At 37.7% G+C, this 16450-nt stretch overlaps 1 protein-coding gene across 1 annotated transcript in view; it reads right to left on the reverse strand.

Annotated features, from left to right (window-relative positions):
• Wdr70 (WD repeat domain 70) overlaps positions 1-16450 on the reverse strand; it is a 197604-nt gene that overhangs the window by 108951 nt on the left and 72203 nt on the right. The window contains exon 9 of the mRNA XM_005356603.3: positions 15695-15771. Coding sequence (XP_005356660.1) covers positions 15695-15771 — 77 coding nt within the window. The remainder of the gene's footprint in view (positions 1-15694; positions 15772-16450) is intronic.

The raw sequence follows: 16450 nt of genomic DNA on the forward strand, positions 1-16450 counted from the left end.
ATATATATATATTCTTTTATAACCATTAATTTGGATAATCAAGTGACTGACAATTGAGTCCCACCATTAACAATGGCTCACCTCAGTCACTTGATCCAGTTCACAAGGTGACCCTGTGTTTAGGTTCTATATTCGAGACAACTGAACACGTGAAGACCCTCTTACACTGCTACAGCAGGGTCTCAGTGCATCAGTAATTGAATGACACTTGAATTCACATTGACTCAAGTCTCATTACCATCACACCCTGATGAGAGCTCCATTTACTCTGCTTCCGAGGATTAACGGCCCCATCCTTTCCTATCTTCCACATATTGTAACCATATATTCCCCAGAATTCCAAAAAAGTTTGTCTAGTTAAGAAGACTAGTAGTAATTTAGAAGAGGTAATACCTGACTAAAATTATAAGATCAATTAAAACCATCATTTAATGAACAATACTCTACTGAAAAATAAAACAGAACAGTAATTTAAACACTGGTATGTGTACTTAAGGGTATAGAAAGATCATGAGTAAAATGAAGGTAGAGTGTTGAGTGTGTGTGTGCATGTATACACTACACATGTATAAGATATGATATGGTTTTGCCTCGGACATGGGTATGTATATTTAAATTTTTAATGGCAATAAAATGCAGAGCATATAGCTTCAAAACCTTGAGAAATCTGTCAACTCAAACATTTGAGAACTTTGACTCTGACATAAATAGGATTGTTGCAAGTGGAAATAAGAAAATCTGTTTAATGTTTATAACTATGTAATACTAACAATTACTGCCTAAGCGCTTGAATATTCTAGAAAAAGGATCCAACAGTATCAATACATTAGACTAGTTATTCTATGAAACTGACTGGCTTCCTTGTGAAGGCTTGTGAATTTTCAGCGTGTTTATTGTCTGTTATTCCAGAAGCTATCAGTTGGCACATGCTAACTGGAGCTAAGGTCCCACAAAAAGAGATAAGTCATACAGCACAAATTAATGAACAAGAAGTATACTTCACCAATAATCATCATAATAAAGTGTACCTAACGATTAATTACTAAAGAGGACTGGTTATATAAAACAGATTTTTAAAAATACAAATAATCTTTTTAGACTATGTATTTAACCTCTGCTTTCTTTTTCCCTTTGAGTCCTTTTAAAAATAAAAACTTAAGAGTTGAAGAGATAGCTCCGCAGCTAGACCACTTGTTGCTCTTGCAGAGAGAGAACCTGGGTGCAGGCCCAGCACTCACAGGTCTGTAACTCCAGTTCCACAATACCTATGATGCCATCTTCAGGGACTCACATCTGATACACTCACACACATTCAGGCAAAACACTCATTCACATAAAATAGATATTTTTAATTTTAAAAATTCAATGTAATTGGTCTTTTAAAACTAGTCTCTTCTGCTTATTTTTCTCCCATTATGAGCATTCTAAGATTTGTGAGTTTCATGGCTTGGTATAAAATTTCATCAGTGCTTGATATACTTTTTCTTAAGCTACTTTCCTTGAAGAGTCTAATCTACACTCAACCCCAAATGCAACTACTGTACCCACTGTTGAAGACTCTAGGCCATCCAATCACATCATCCTCCAAACCTCTCACAAAGCTTGGGTCACAGATATAGGCATGTGCATAACTCTTGTTAATGAACAAGAACATGGTACCTGTGTTTTATGAGCCAACAATGCCAGCCTGTGGCCACTATTAGATTCAGCTTTAAGACAGACTCTTACTCATAGGCCTATATGTGACAGAGTCAGGTTCACAAGTCCTCACACCTCTGACACAGATAAACATTCAGCAAAGTAGGAATAGTCTGGGTGTACTTTGTAAAAGAGACTGGTGGCCAGCCATTAAATTAATGCAAAGTTAAATTCCTGTTAGAATTTAATTTAACAAATTAAATAGCCAAAGGAAACAATTACTTCTTTTTGTGGAAATCTGATAAAAATTTCAGGAAACAGTACTACATGAGACACCCTGACCATTCTTATTCTATTTGTTTGGTTTTTTTTTTTTTAATGCAGAATAAAACACCAAAATGGTCTTTTAATGCAGTCTGAGCTAGGATCTGCTTTACTGCCCAGCCACGGAGATGCCCTAAGGTAGATACACACAGTGATGGGGAAAAGACCTATGAATTGGTGATATTAATCTCCCAAATCTAAAAAAATCATGTAGAGGAATCTGGATGACTTGTTGTTTACTGTGACCAGCACTGAGTCACTTCTGTTGATACAAACTTTCCTATCAAGAAACCCAGGTGAGAGTTAGACAGATGAATGATTACCACCTCCTGTTGATACAAACTTTCCTACCAAGAAACCCAGGTGAGAGTTAGATAGATGAATGATTACCACTCCTGCATCTGCATTATATAGCTACATCTGTGAAAACTCCACAGGCAGAAAAGAACCGGGGGAGGGGGTCACAGTTCAGTGCATAGAGTGTTCTTATTATTGTCTTTGTGCTGTTGTTTGAAACGGGATCTCACTCTAGCCCAGGCTGGTCTGAAACTCACTATGTAGCCCAGGTTGGCTTCAAATTTGCAGAAAACCTCCTGCTTTAGCATCTCAAGTGCTAGAATGACAAGTCTGAGCTGTCACACTCATTTTAAAATATCTTTTATAATGCTGCTCACTACATCTAAAGAGGCATCTCCCTAGCCAAGTGGTAGTGGTGCAAGCCTTTAATCCCAGCACTCAGGAGGCAGAAACAGCAGATATCTGTGAGTTCGAGGCCAGCCTGATCTACAGAGCAAGTTCCAGGACAGCCAAGGCTATACAGAGAAGCACTGTCTCGAAAAAGAAAAACAAACAAACAAACAAAAAAAGAGGTGTCCTCCTCTGTCTCCACACAACCAACCACTCTTTTTAATTTCAGGTTAGTCATCAATTCCCCAGAAACTTGTACTTTCCAAAGCACTTTAGGCCTCCTCATAGATTCCCTCAGTAGAACGTGCTTAGATCTACTCACTTTTTCATGAGTACTATAAATGTCTATTGTATTATAAATTCTAAGAATTTTCATATATCTACAGTTTCTAGCTAAACCCATGCAATAGTAAGCTGTCAATAAACATGCTAATTGACAGGCAAGACAGTTTTACAGCAAAAGCAGAAAGGAATGCAGGAAGCTAAAACTGTATATTTGTAAAAGATATTTTTTTCTCTGAAAATAACAAATCATGTAGATTATGAGAAAGATTTGTAATATGGTGGCTATTGAGTCACACAGTAAAGTTGCCTGGGTAAGATTAAGACTATTAATTTTATCACATACATAGAATAAAAAAAGTTAGTCTATGTCTCTGACTCTTCTATGTAAAGATAGATTTCTTTTTTTATTTATTTATTATGTATACAGTGTTCTGTCTGCATGTACAACTGCAGGTTAGAAGAGGGCACCAGATCTCATTACAGACGGTTATGAGCCATCATGTGGTTGCTGGGAATTGAACTCAGGACCTCTGGAAAAACAGCCAGTGCTCTTAACCACTGACCCATCTCTCCAGCCCTGTAAAGATAGATTTCTGTACATCAGTTTCTGCTGGACAGAATATCATCTTCCACAAATATACAATGTTTGACTGTTATTGCAGGACTCAAAGGAGCACATGATGTTTAAACCAACCTGCATAATGCAATATGTGCTTCATGATAAGCTGATACCGATCACTTTTCTTTCACTGTAACTAAAAGACCCAAGCCCATACATAAACATGCATCCAAGAGAAGTCAGTAAATATAGTTTGTGAGACATTCACATTTTCTTCAACTTTATTTTGTTAGTATTATAACGGAAAACTTCTCCGGGAAAGAGCTACTGGTTTTACTCAGAGTACTTTTTTAAAGGCAATAAGTAACAAAAGCTAATGTTTTCATCAAGACAAATTTTAAAAACATTATCACAGGGAGGGACAGTTTACAAGACAGAAATAGCTCACCAAGTTGTATAAACTTACAAAGTTTAGAAAAGCAGTGGAAAGGGAAACTCATTATTCACACTTCCCTAAAAAGCATGCCTGTCCACCTGCCACTCCAGCAAATGTTAACAGGAAACTAGAAAGATGATGACACTTGTCCACATTAGCGATGGATTCAGTATTACAAGGAGCAAAAGAAAAGGGCTCAGGAAATAGAATGGAAATAAATTTGGTAATTTTGACCACAAAATAATTCATTATAGGGGCTGGAGAGATGGCTCAGAGGTTAAGAGCACTGGCTGCTCTTCCAGAGGTCCTGAGTTCAATTCCCAGCAACCACATGGTGGCTCACAACCATCTGTACTGAGATCTGGTGCCCTCTTCTGGCATGTGGGCATACATGAGGCAGAATGTTGTATACATAATAAATAAATAAATCTTTAAAAAAAATAATAATTCATTATATCCAAGACTTTGGGGTGGGAGAGAATCAGGCAAAACAAAAATAACTTTTATCTTTATGATTTTCAAAAATCAGAAAATATATAATATGCAAATACCTTTAATTCCCATTTCCACAACAAAATTCATTTCATGGATTCTCACACCAGCAGCATTCTTCTTCCTAGGATATTACCTAATGAGCGGCTATCATAGCACAAATCAGTCCTGTTAGCATAAAAATTCATTTAGAAATAGAGGCACTGCTGTAATTGAACTCTTGCTACTTGCCTCAGAAACCCCCAGAAGAAATTCAAACTACTTTCTATTAAATCCTCTGTTAATGGGATACTGGTAAGCAAATATACCCTTCAATCCTTTGTAGCTTTCCATAATCTCCTTTTCAAATCAGTGTATAAATTAGTAGATTTAAAACAAGTAAATAAATTAGTAGCTATTCTGAAATTATATTGGCAACATTTTCACATGGATCTCAAAAAGGAAGAAATTCTAATTAGCATTCCACAGTTTATAATCCTCATATATTAATTATTATTCAGTATTGATATTTCCTGAACAAAAGAGATTGCTAATTAAAAACTACAAATATACAGTGAACTACAATAAACTTGGAATCCATCAAGCAATCATCCAACATTTTTGAAGGTGTAAACATCTTATGTTCTCTGCAGATAGAAATGCAGAATGCTGTATAAAACACACCACAGTCAATTTTGCATTAAATGTCTTATCTCTGGACATATAAGATGCATATAAGATGTCTATATCTATACTGTAAGATGATAAATCTTGAAAGTACTAGAAAAAGTCTAAGTTAAATGAAGGCTATTAGAGCATAACAGGAACAGTCATTCACATGGTTACTCCTAGATAACTCTTGACTGCTCAGAAATTTAATTCCTCCACAGTATTTCATTAACTTCTTTGAGTAAAAAAGCATGAGTGGCAGGAAGAGTTCTGCATCTGCTTTATTTGTAAAACTGAAAATATGTTACTGTTTCGAGGCATTGCAAAATAGATTTATAAGCAGTCTCAATTACGTCACCAGTATTAATAATACATTTCCTCTTTAAAGTCAAACACAGAAATTCTCTTCTGCCTGGCACTTTTAAATACTTCTGGTTAGCATATATTTACTTTAAGTCACTAAAACTCCAAAACACAATTAATAAGTCCTCAGTCGGTTCTTGTTGTTTGTGTGCGCATGAAAAGTTGTGCTTGACCAAAGCACTACCTCCCGGGCCCTCAGAAAGTTTCCGATGCATTCTTTACAAATGACTTCAAAATGACTGAATAAATAAAGCCCTATTTTATGTTCTTACAATTCCAAACAAAATACTTATCCTACAGTCTCAATTTCTCACCAAACTGGCACTTTTCTAGGATCCTAAGTTGCATACTAACATGTTTCTTCATAGAAACTGAAGTTTTCCTTTAAAACTATGCAAGATGACAATGGGGTTGTGCTGTGGGAACTCCTTCTGCTCCTTCAGCCAATAGCCTTTAAGATTCCAGCCCACTTAGGCATGGTCTCTTATACTATAAATGCAGCTGTAAAGCCTGCACTCACTCTCTTGCATCAGGCTCTCACTTCTGGCTGCTAGACTCTGTTCCTGTTCTCCATTTGTGCAGAGGACTATTATCTAGGGCAGTGATCTATAAGTCTCCCCTAAATAAATAACCCTTTATTATACATAATTCTGAACTAGTGTGGTATATTATTTTGTATCTTCTTCCATCATCTGGCACCTGAACGTGGGGATCAGTCCACACGTTTTGGGATCATTCTGCCAGCTGTGTGGCGCATTGGGCACTGACTCTCCTACCTGCCACTTTAGCAGGCCCTCAGACACAGCAGGCTGCTGCTAAGCACTTCCTGACTGGTGACCCACATACCAGCCCACACACCGTTGCTTGTGATCCCCACAGTGCACAAAGTCTGCAACTTGTACTGATGGAAAACTGTGGGTTTTCTCTTTATCCTGGGATCCAACTGTTAGAATCATTTCATCACCTTAATAACTGTTCTTCATCTGTTAAACAAAGCATATTTTTCAGTATCTAAGTAAGCAACACGTGCTGTTCGTCTCTTGGCCACGTGGCTGCAACTGCTGCTGGACGATAACGATTATTACACCTACTCAAATTCATTGTAATTGCCTTATGACTGGTAAGATCTAAAAAACTACAAAAAAATGACTGATAAGATCCAGGAGTTCAATAATTACTTTGCTTATATTATGGAAGGTATTATCCAAGACTTATGCTATTTTTCTTTCCTTTATTTGATTCTAGGAATTAGCTTTGTTTTTAATAATTATCTCATTTAAAAAAATGGTTCAATACTACAGAGAGGGATAGCATCAATTGACAAAATTATCTGAAAGAATTTGAGCTGTTGAATCTGTCCAGAATCTGTTGAAATGTTGTGATATGTCCAAGGATGAGACAATATCTTTACTGAACAAGTTGGAATCCTCAGTGAAGACATAGAACAGAACACTGGACAGGAGATACAGACTTTACAAAAGAGAGTAGTAAAAAGATTTTAAAAGATTGAGGAAGTTACTGAAACTGATGAGCAGGGACAGAAGGTACAAGGACAGGATTTAGCCTCATCAGTACATGCCAGACCCCTGGATGACTTACACAGAGTTTCAACTGCACATCCGGTAATTTCCTCAGAAAGGCCATCTGACACAAAGTACCCTAGGGTAGTCAAAGAATATCCATGGGAACCAATACGTATAAGCAATCTAAAAGAAATAAAAATGAGCAATAGTTTCTTATGAGCTACACTGACCATTTGTCAGGGAAATGGTGAAAAAGTGGGCTTCAAGCATTTAATTCAGATAACAAAAATGTTGTCCATGTAATGGTAAATTATAGACTTAGGAAACCTAGATGATGCAAACCTGCCCAGAATCTGTAAGTCAGCAAGAAAAGCCTCCTAAGAGAATGGAAAAAGCCATGTGCTAAAACTCCTGTTAGATAAATTGCTTAGTCTTCTCTCTCGTAGGGCCCACAGGTCTACCCCTCCTCCCAGGGTTCATATTGAGGATAGCTTGCAGTTTCTGGCAAAACAACTTGTTTGTTCCTGTGCTCCCTCTTCCCACCCTGGTGGTTAGCTATAGGGGAGTGGTTTGCTTGGTGTTAAGCCTGGTAATTTCCAACCTGCCTGAGGGATTTCCACTGTGCAGCAGTTAGGTATATGAGGTTTTCTCTAAGCGTGAATGCATTCAGCATTCTTTCTTAATGAATGACCCACATCTCTTATGTTCCTTAATCTCCAGCCCCTTACCCAACTCGCAAACTGTCCTATAGCTCAGGCGCTACACTTTTTTAGCTATAATTCTTTTAAAAAAAAGGTGGGGGAGAAGGACAAAAGGAAGGAAGGTAGAAAAAACAGGAGGAAGGGAGGGAGGGGAAAGGGAGAAAGAATGGAAAGAAAAGAAAATCAGATCTACTACTTCTTGGCAGAAGCAGAAAACACAAGGAGAAACTGAAGTGCTTCTGTAGATCTAGACCAAAAAGCAACAACAGAAATGGGGGAATCCCCAAAAACACTATAACTAGGTTTACATTGCCACTGCATTCTCAGGCATAGCATGCAACAATATAACAATTTATAAACTGTAAAAATGTTAAACTGTATTCAAAACACTCATGAATAATGCAGAAAACTAATGTTTTTTAAGTTTCCCTCCAAAATACTTAAAATAGCAGAAAAAAACTTTGAGTTATATGAAATTTACTTTTTTGAAATCCATTTATGTGAGCCATCACTCCTTGGAGAATTGTCCAATTATGTTTACATATGTTATTGGTTGTAAAAGTCAAGTGAAATCTGCCTAGCAGCTTTCCAGAAAAAGCCTGCAAAATTCAGTGTGTTCCGCACATGCTCTAAGAGGAGAGGATCACTGAGCTGTGAAAAAGGCCTTCACATGCACATTAACCCATAGACCTGTGCATGAATACCAGTTACTCAAGCCTCTACACATTCACTCTCACTCGAATCTGTGAATCAGCAACATCCTACCATACAGAAACGACTTGCTCACAGCTACCTGTAGAGTGTTCAATGTCCTCTGGTTCTAACTACAAAATACACACTGCTTCCATGATGCCATGCCAAAATTTGGGAAATTTTAACTGTATAATTCATCTTTATAGCCTATGAAAGTTTAAAAAATATTTATAATTTACTGAATTTGATCATCAAAATCATGTATTATTGCTAATCTTCATTTCCCAAGATATGTTCCTGAGAACTCTACTCCAAGAGTGCAAAACATGTTATTGGCTATGGGAAATACAAAGAGTTGCATTGTTATGTTTAGAAAATGCTTGAGGGTGTTAGGAATATTAACTGTTTTGGGTTTTGTTTGTTAATATGATTCTTAGAATCTTTCATGCATTTACTCTTGGTGTTGGACTCCCCAAATGAAGACTAGGGAATCTTTTCTCCACAGACATCTCATACATCCTAGCAGTCTGAGACTCTAGTATAAAATCCATTGTTGAAAATCACTGACAACTCAACTGTCATAATCTAAGAAGTACTGATGTGCAGGACTTAAAATATTGCCAAGAAAAAAAACTGATTAAGTAGAGAAAAGATTAGCTATTAAGTCTCATGAATTCCCTTTTCTACATCTTAAAATCAGCTTTTATTGGGGGAGAAAGGAGTGGTGGTGGCATATATATAGGCAGATATTAAGAAAAATCCCCCATAATATTTTTATTTTGAAAGCGTCAAAGATTTTTCGCTATAAATGGCGCAATAAACACCTACACACTCTTCCCAACAGGCAGCGCACACAGTTTGGTAGTGTCTGTACTCATTGCTGCTCTTAACTGCTGTTATGTAACTCTTGCGCATCTCACTATATTGTTTCTAATCATCGTCGGTGCTATATAGAAATTACCATTTTTATAACCACAATCCTACATCAATACGACTACTTGTGTAGTTTACAGCTGATGTAAAATAACTCATTCATAAAGTTCAATGGTTTAGAAGAACAGGCACACATTTCTCAGGAAGCTACCAGTCCAGAGTTGTCCCCACTAACTGGGTTAGCATGTGCACTCCATACTCGGTCCTGCCAATCTAGCCCAAGCTCAAGTTTGAGTTTGACTGACTATAAGTTGGTCTAGAAAAACCTAAGATAAGACTGAACTCTTCACTGGATCATTCCCCTGAAGAGAGTAAACAGGACTTGATCAGAGAGCAACGCCACAACCTAACACTGAAGAGTCTTAGCTGAGAACACATCATTTCTATGACTCTGTTGGCTAGCTTAGACAAAAGGTGTGGGGAACAGCCACCATCTTCTAAGGGAAGTTGTTACACAGACATATTGACAAAAGCATGATAGAAGAAAAGACAAAGAACTAGGGTCATTTTTTTCAGTCCTCTGACCCATTATTAAAATGTCCCCAAATGCTCCTTCACTACTGTCTCTTGGTCCTTTTTTTCTTTTCTTGGAAGGAAATGAAATCAAATCAAGATTCACAGGTTACATGACTGTGTAATGGCTCCCATCGGCTCCCATCATCTTTTACTTCACAGTCATTCCTGACCTTTTCTGTCTCTTCAAGACCTTCCCTTTTTTGTTAAGAAGCAAAATAATCTACTCATTTCACAGTATATAAAATTAGACAGGGCTGGTGAGACAGCTGAGTCAGTAAAGCAGCTTGACCCCAAGCATGTCAACCTAACAGCCACTCCCAAAGTCCACATGGTGGAAGGAGAGGACTGACTCTGACTTCACACATTAACACACATTAGGTAAGTGATAAAAAGACAGACAGACTGATAAATAGATAGACAGACAGATAGACAGACACATTGATACATACATATATATGCACACATACATTATAGATAGAGATGACAGAAAGGTACATACACACATAATAGAGATAGATAGATAGATAGATAGATAGATAGATAGATAGATAGATAGATAGATAGATAGATAGATAGATAGATAGATAGATGTGTAGCATACATACATACAAATAAGGCAGGGCAATAGCGCAAGCACAAGCAAGCGCGTGCAAGCTCACAATGAGTAAGCAAAATTGGCCAAGACAACCTGTCAGCGGACCAAAAGCATGGTAACTAACTAATGACATGTGCTCCTAGCCAATCACAACACGCCAGCAGTGACTGCCAGTTTCAAAAGGACCAAGCAGAAACATTCCTGTGGCAGCTTAAATTTCCTAACCCTATAAAAATCCCCAACTTGTTTACAATAAAGAGTTTCTGTTTTGGAATCTCCCCGAGTCTGTGCCATTGCCTCTGTGTCTTCTCAACCCTGTACCCCACTCCCAGAAACAGGGAGAGCACAACAGGCCGCAGCAACAAGACTGTAAAAACTACATACATACATGTATACATACATATATGCATAAAAGGTAGATAGATGATACATACATACACACATACATAATAGATATAGATAGATGGCAGATAGATAAATAGACAGACAGACAGACAGACAGACAGGAAAAGAGAGATGATGCATAGATGTTTCAAATAATAAAATAAAGCCTAAACATATTTTTTTACTTATAAGTAAAATCATTCTAGTTCCTCATATACTTTGCATGTTATAGATAGTAATCTCTTTAAAGAACTAAATTCCATTTTCTCTTTCATTAATTTCCATAAAAGCAACTTTACTTCAAAGTTCTTTATGAAATTTCCTCATGTTTTCCCCGAAAAGAGGGTATCATGGGCAACCTTTCGATACTGCTGCCTGCTGGTGACCGTTTAATACTGCATATGTGGTCTAACTTTGTACAGACCACTGCAGTCTGCATTAAAGACTGAACTTTGATATTTTAAAGGAAATCTTTGGGTCTCAAGTTCTCCCAAAGACTGCAGAAGTCTAGCCCCCAGCTTATAAACTGCAACTTTGCCACATCCCTGGCTCCTCCTCTTTCACAAAAGCCTTAATCCACTTTGTGGCCACTGTATTTTTTCTTCACTCAGTTACTGTAAGTGTGCCACTGCCCAACTACTCTTCCATATTCTGTCTGTCCTGATGACTGATGGAGACAGGCATTATTACCCAGCTTAAAAGCCCTGGAATTCATAGACAAACATTTCACAGTGAGTTACTACAGAAAAATAGACAGGATTAGAAAGAAATAACAAAGACTGGGAAGATGACAAAACTGCACCAAAAATAAAAAAAAAAAATAGGCATTAAAATGCAAACAGTTTAAAGCTGTCTTCAATACGCAACCCACTACTTCTGCCTCAAAAAGCAATTTCCCGCAGCTAAAACTTTTACTAATTTTTCATTACAAAGGTGGGAAAAATTCACTTGCAAATTTTTAACTCCAACATTTTGCTTTCCCTCTCATAGGATTTAGTATTCTATTAAGGCTACATAAAATGGGAAGCCAAATGAACAGGAACTCTCCCAAGTGAGGGGAATATTCTGCCACAAGGAGGTAGACCAAGAAAGGCATTTCAACTTACTTTACAGAAAAGGTAACTAGAACAGTTAAGATGTCCTCTCCAAAATTCCTTGATTGCTACATGCATGTCACAGTGCTCGATGACAGTTACTATAACTGCTGATCTCACCAAAGGAGGGACAGCATGGACAGGTCCATGTGCTTTATCAACAGACATCTTCCGCAAACTTCCTTAAGAACTTTTGGGTGATTCCTGTATTCATTTAGTGATTGATTTTCGTCACATGTGAATGTGTGGAAGTGTGTAGATGTGTGGAAGTCAGAGGATAAGAGTCAGTTCTTACCATGTAAGCTCCAGATATGGCTTCTACTCAATGAATAATCTCACCAGCCTTTTGTGGGTTTTTTAGAAGAAAAAAATATATATAGTTTCACATGGGGGAAAAAAGAAAATATCAGTTACTTCATTTTCATCACAAAAATCATCAGGAAGCTTGGGAGGCAGAGGCAGGTGGATCTCTGTGAGTTGGAGACCAGCCTGGTCTACAAGAGCTAGTTCCAGGACAGGCTCCAAAACCACAGAGAAACCCTATCTCGAAAAAACAAAACAAAAAAAAATCATCAGGAAGAACTTTGAATTTTAAGGACAGGAACTGATTTTGAAATTTCTACTTGAAATTATATTTTTAAAATGTGTAGAAACATTATATGAAATAGCCACTAAATCTAACCATTTTAGCCATAAGAATGCTTGACATATATCAACTGCAAGACAAGGAAGACTTTTAAAATTTAACTGAAAAGTTAATACTCATAGTGGGGCTGGAGAGTTGGCTCAGTTGTTGTTCTTAGGAAGATTGGAGTTTGGCTCCAAGGCCACATGGTAGCTAGCTGTAACTCCAGTTCCAGAAGATCTAACACCCTCTTCTGGCCTCCACAGGCAGTGCACACATGTGGTGCACAAACATTCATTCAGGCAAAACACTCATGAACATAAAATAAAAACAAATAAAACTTTCCTTAAAAAGAAAGTTAATAATCATAATTCTGAAGAGGCATGAAAATTTATACACATAGAAGTGAATATCAAAATCTTTCAAACACTGACAGTTGGGTCCTGTGTCTTTAAAACTACTTCACTATACATACCTGGGTCTATAGAGGACACTCAATTGTCACTTATCTGTCAGTAATAAATCTTAGTGATACTTCATGCAGGCCTATATCATTCTATAGTTTTGTAGTATTCTGCCAAAAATTCAATAAAAATCTGCCTAAGAAATCAAGAATTCTTGCCACTATTTATTTTCCATAATCCAATACTGAGTAAATAAAATGTCCTCAATCTTTTTTCAATTGAAATCTCTAAGATAATCACAAAACAATGTGCCCAGATCTACCTTCAAATTGATGTGATCATTTAAATTAAGACAAATTTTTGGAGCTCAAAGCAAAGAAATCCAGGGAAGGAAGCTAATCCTGGATTCCTTTGTGTCAGTATCTTGAGAGTTAACTGAACAAAGATGGATGATTACCCAATATATCTCAGAAGCAGGAAGACAGATAAAGTGATAATAGGTAGAATGGTAAGGAGTCTCAATCAAGAAACCCTGCACATTCTATTATTTGGTACAATAATAGCCCAACTTTTTCCTCCCCTGCACTAGTCTGTAATAGTTGCCATGACAAAGGGGGTTGAAGAGATGGATCAGTAGTTAAGAGTGTCTGCTGCTCTTTCAGGGAACCAGAGCTCTGGTCCTAGCACCCACACCAGGCAGCTCACAATCTATAACTCCAGTTCCAGGGCCTGATGCCCTCTTCGGATCTCTGAAAGTACACACACTCATGTGTACACACAGGAACACACACACACACACACACACACACACATACAAATAAGATAAATCTTCAAAGTGTGATAGAGTAGGTTGCTTAAGGAGTAGAAATTTATTTTCTAATAGTTCCAGAGGCTAAAAGTCTAAGATGAAGGTGCTGGGAAATTTGTTTCTCCCAAGACCCTTTCTCCTTGGCTCCTAGACAGCTAGCTGCTTCCTCACTGTGCCATTCCGTGGCCTTTTCTCTCTGGGTATGCATCCCTCGTGTCTTTTCTTATAAGAACACCAGCTGTGCTACATCAGCTCACCTTCACAGCCTCATCACTATCTCTTTTATGACATTAACTCCAAAAACAAACACATTCTAAAATACAAAGAGTACTGAGGACAAAGTCCGTAATACATGTCCTTCCTACTTAGACAGATTCTGTGCTAAGGACTCAATTACATTAGTGCCATACCCTTACCCTGTGACATACTATCAGGCTGTAAGGTACTACAAATTACAAAATGGCTCCCATCACATATTACCAACCCACAAGTAAAACTGAATTTCTTTGATAACCATTTTTATCTTCAGTGCCACCCAGTTTTCATTGACATCTACTTCTAAGAAAATTTTATTCAACTCTGCTTTATTATGCACTTCTTACTGCAGTAAAGTTGATGAAACAAAAAAGACACTTGGCTTAATACTTCTGTGACTGGCAGGTTGCTATCCATGGGAGACCTGCCCTTTCTGAAGAGAAATGGGGGAGGAGTGGACACAGGGACCGGGGGAGGGGCTGGGAGGAGAGAAGGGCAGGGAAACTGAGATGGGGTATAATAAATAAAATAATTAGGTGACTGTCTTTTGCCTTCCTTTTCAGATTCATTTCCTATCATTCTCATCTTTCCTACCAACCTAAAAACGTCAACTACGTCATCTTTCTTTCCCTCAAATATGCTCTATGGTCTTCTCATCTCAGGGTCCTAAACATATATCACTTCGACCAGGAAAGCTTCTTCCCTTGTAGCAGCCTCGTCTGTATGATTTAAGTGTCAACTGACAGGAGACTTTCTCGGGGTCAGGATGGGTTCAGTGGTAGACTCTTTGCCTAGCCCTAGGTTTAGCCCTATGCCTTAAGAACAACAGCAATAACTCACTCTGTATTCTGTTAATTCTTCTATATTCTCTTCTGATGTCTGTGGTGTGTGTGTGTGCATGCAGTTGTGCACACCATGGTATACCCGTGGAAGTCATAGGGCCACTTGAAGGAGTCTATGTGATCAACAACAATCAAGTTCAGATCATTAGGCATTCAGGCAGGCACCTTCACCCCTAACCCATTCATCTCTCACCCTCTCTAGCCTTCTTTTCCTTTAGTTTAACTTTATCCTCAACAGTACTTAGCAAATATAAAACTACACTGTTTAGCTTTGGGTATACCTGCACTTTTGTCTTGTAACACTCACTTCCAATGGAACACAAGCCTCATGATGAGAAACTCAGTGGAGTACTTGGTGAGCATTCTCTGATTATAATGTTCCCTAGTTCAGCCCATTACTAACCACTATTCTAAGTCAAAGGCCAAGTAAAAGGTCAATCGAGCTGTAAGCCACATGAGTTTATTACTTACAGACTTCTCTTAAAAGTGGTAAAGGATATTGTGCTTCAAGTCTAGTGATCCTCACACAGAACTCTGGTCCAGGAAAGAAAACTGGTGCATTCCCATTTCAAATGGAAGTCAGTCTTCACTGCAGGGAATTGTTAGTCATGCTTTCAGAGCCATTTAGATTCTCTTACTAGCATCAATCTAATCCAGTGTGTCCCGTGATAAACTCCACAGGAATTTACAAAGTCTCTCATTTCCATAGCGTCCATGTCTGTTTAACTAAACTTTATACTACAACTGCAGTCAAAGCAAAGTCGAGAACTGGAACACAAACACCAGGATTCCTGCTGCTCTAGTTCTCACTTTACCAAGGTCGTCACGATACAACTGGTAAGAGATGCTGAAAGATATGAAAACATTCAAAACACTAAACAATACTCACGCATCATTTGAGCAAGTCATAAATTCTCCTTTTATTTTGGGATGCCATGAGCCAGTATGAAGCATTGCTGTGTGACCCTTAAAGAAGAAAGAGGGGGTATTTAACAGGTAAAACAAACTGACATCACACATTTAAAAGTAAAGCCTTTGAACACTTTTACACAAGTAAAAAGCATACTATTTTACTTATAAACTAGCATTATTTTATCCCAATCTCATCTCATAACATACTTTATTTCACTTTTATAGCCCTCTCTGAACACTCTAGGAGCTAGCTGTGCTTACCTGTACCAGGCACCTAGTAAGGGAGAAGCAGAGTACATTCTCTTTAGGAAAAGATTAATGGGAAAACTCAAGGCAGACAGGTCCTTCTTTAAAGTCATGATCTTTTCTTTAATAGAAAATCATTAGTAAAACAGAGAGTATTTACAAACAAGCAAAACAAGAGATCAAAGAAGAAAATCCTTACTTCCTAAAACTTTCTACAACCTAGCTCTAAAAATAAATATAAGAGAAAAATATTTAAAATGAGCAGGGAAATTTTCTCTACCTAACATAGAGAATAAAAAAATAATAGAACCAAAGCAACATGATAACGGTCTAAAAATTAGTATACAACGAAAGCCACCAGAGTACACACAAACATGCCATACCACACCATTTCAGGAACACGGTTAGGGAGACGCTCATACATAGAAAGCCAGGATCAAGTGAGGCAGAAAAGAGGCCAAAGGTTTTTTAGTAGAGTAATGGCAGT

The sequence above is a fragment of the Microtus ochrogaster genome, chromosome 19 (assembly GCF_000317375.1).
Source record: "Microtus ochrogaster isolate Prairie Vole_2 chromosome 19, MicOch1.0, whole genome shotgun sequence".
NCBI lineage: Eukaryota > Metazoa > Chordata > Mammalia > Rodentia > Cricetidae > Microtus > Microtus ochrogaster.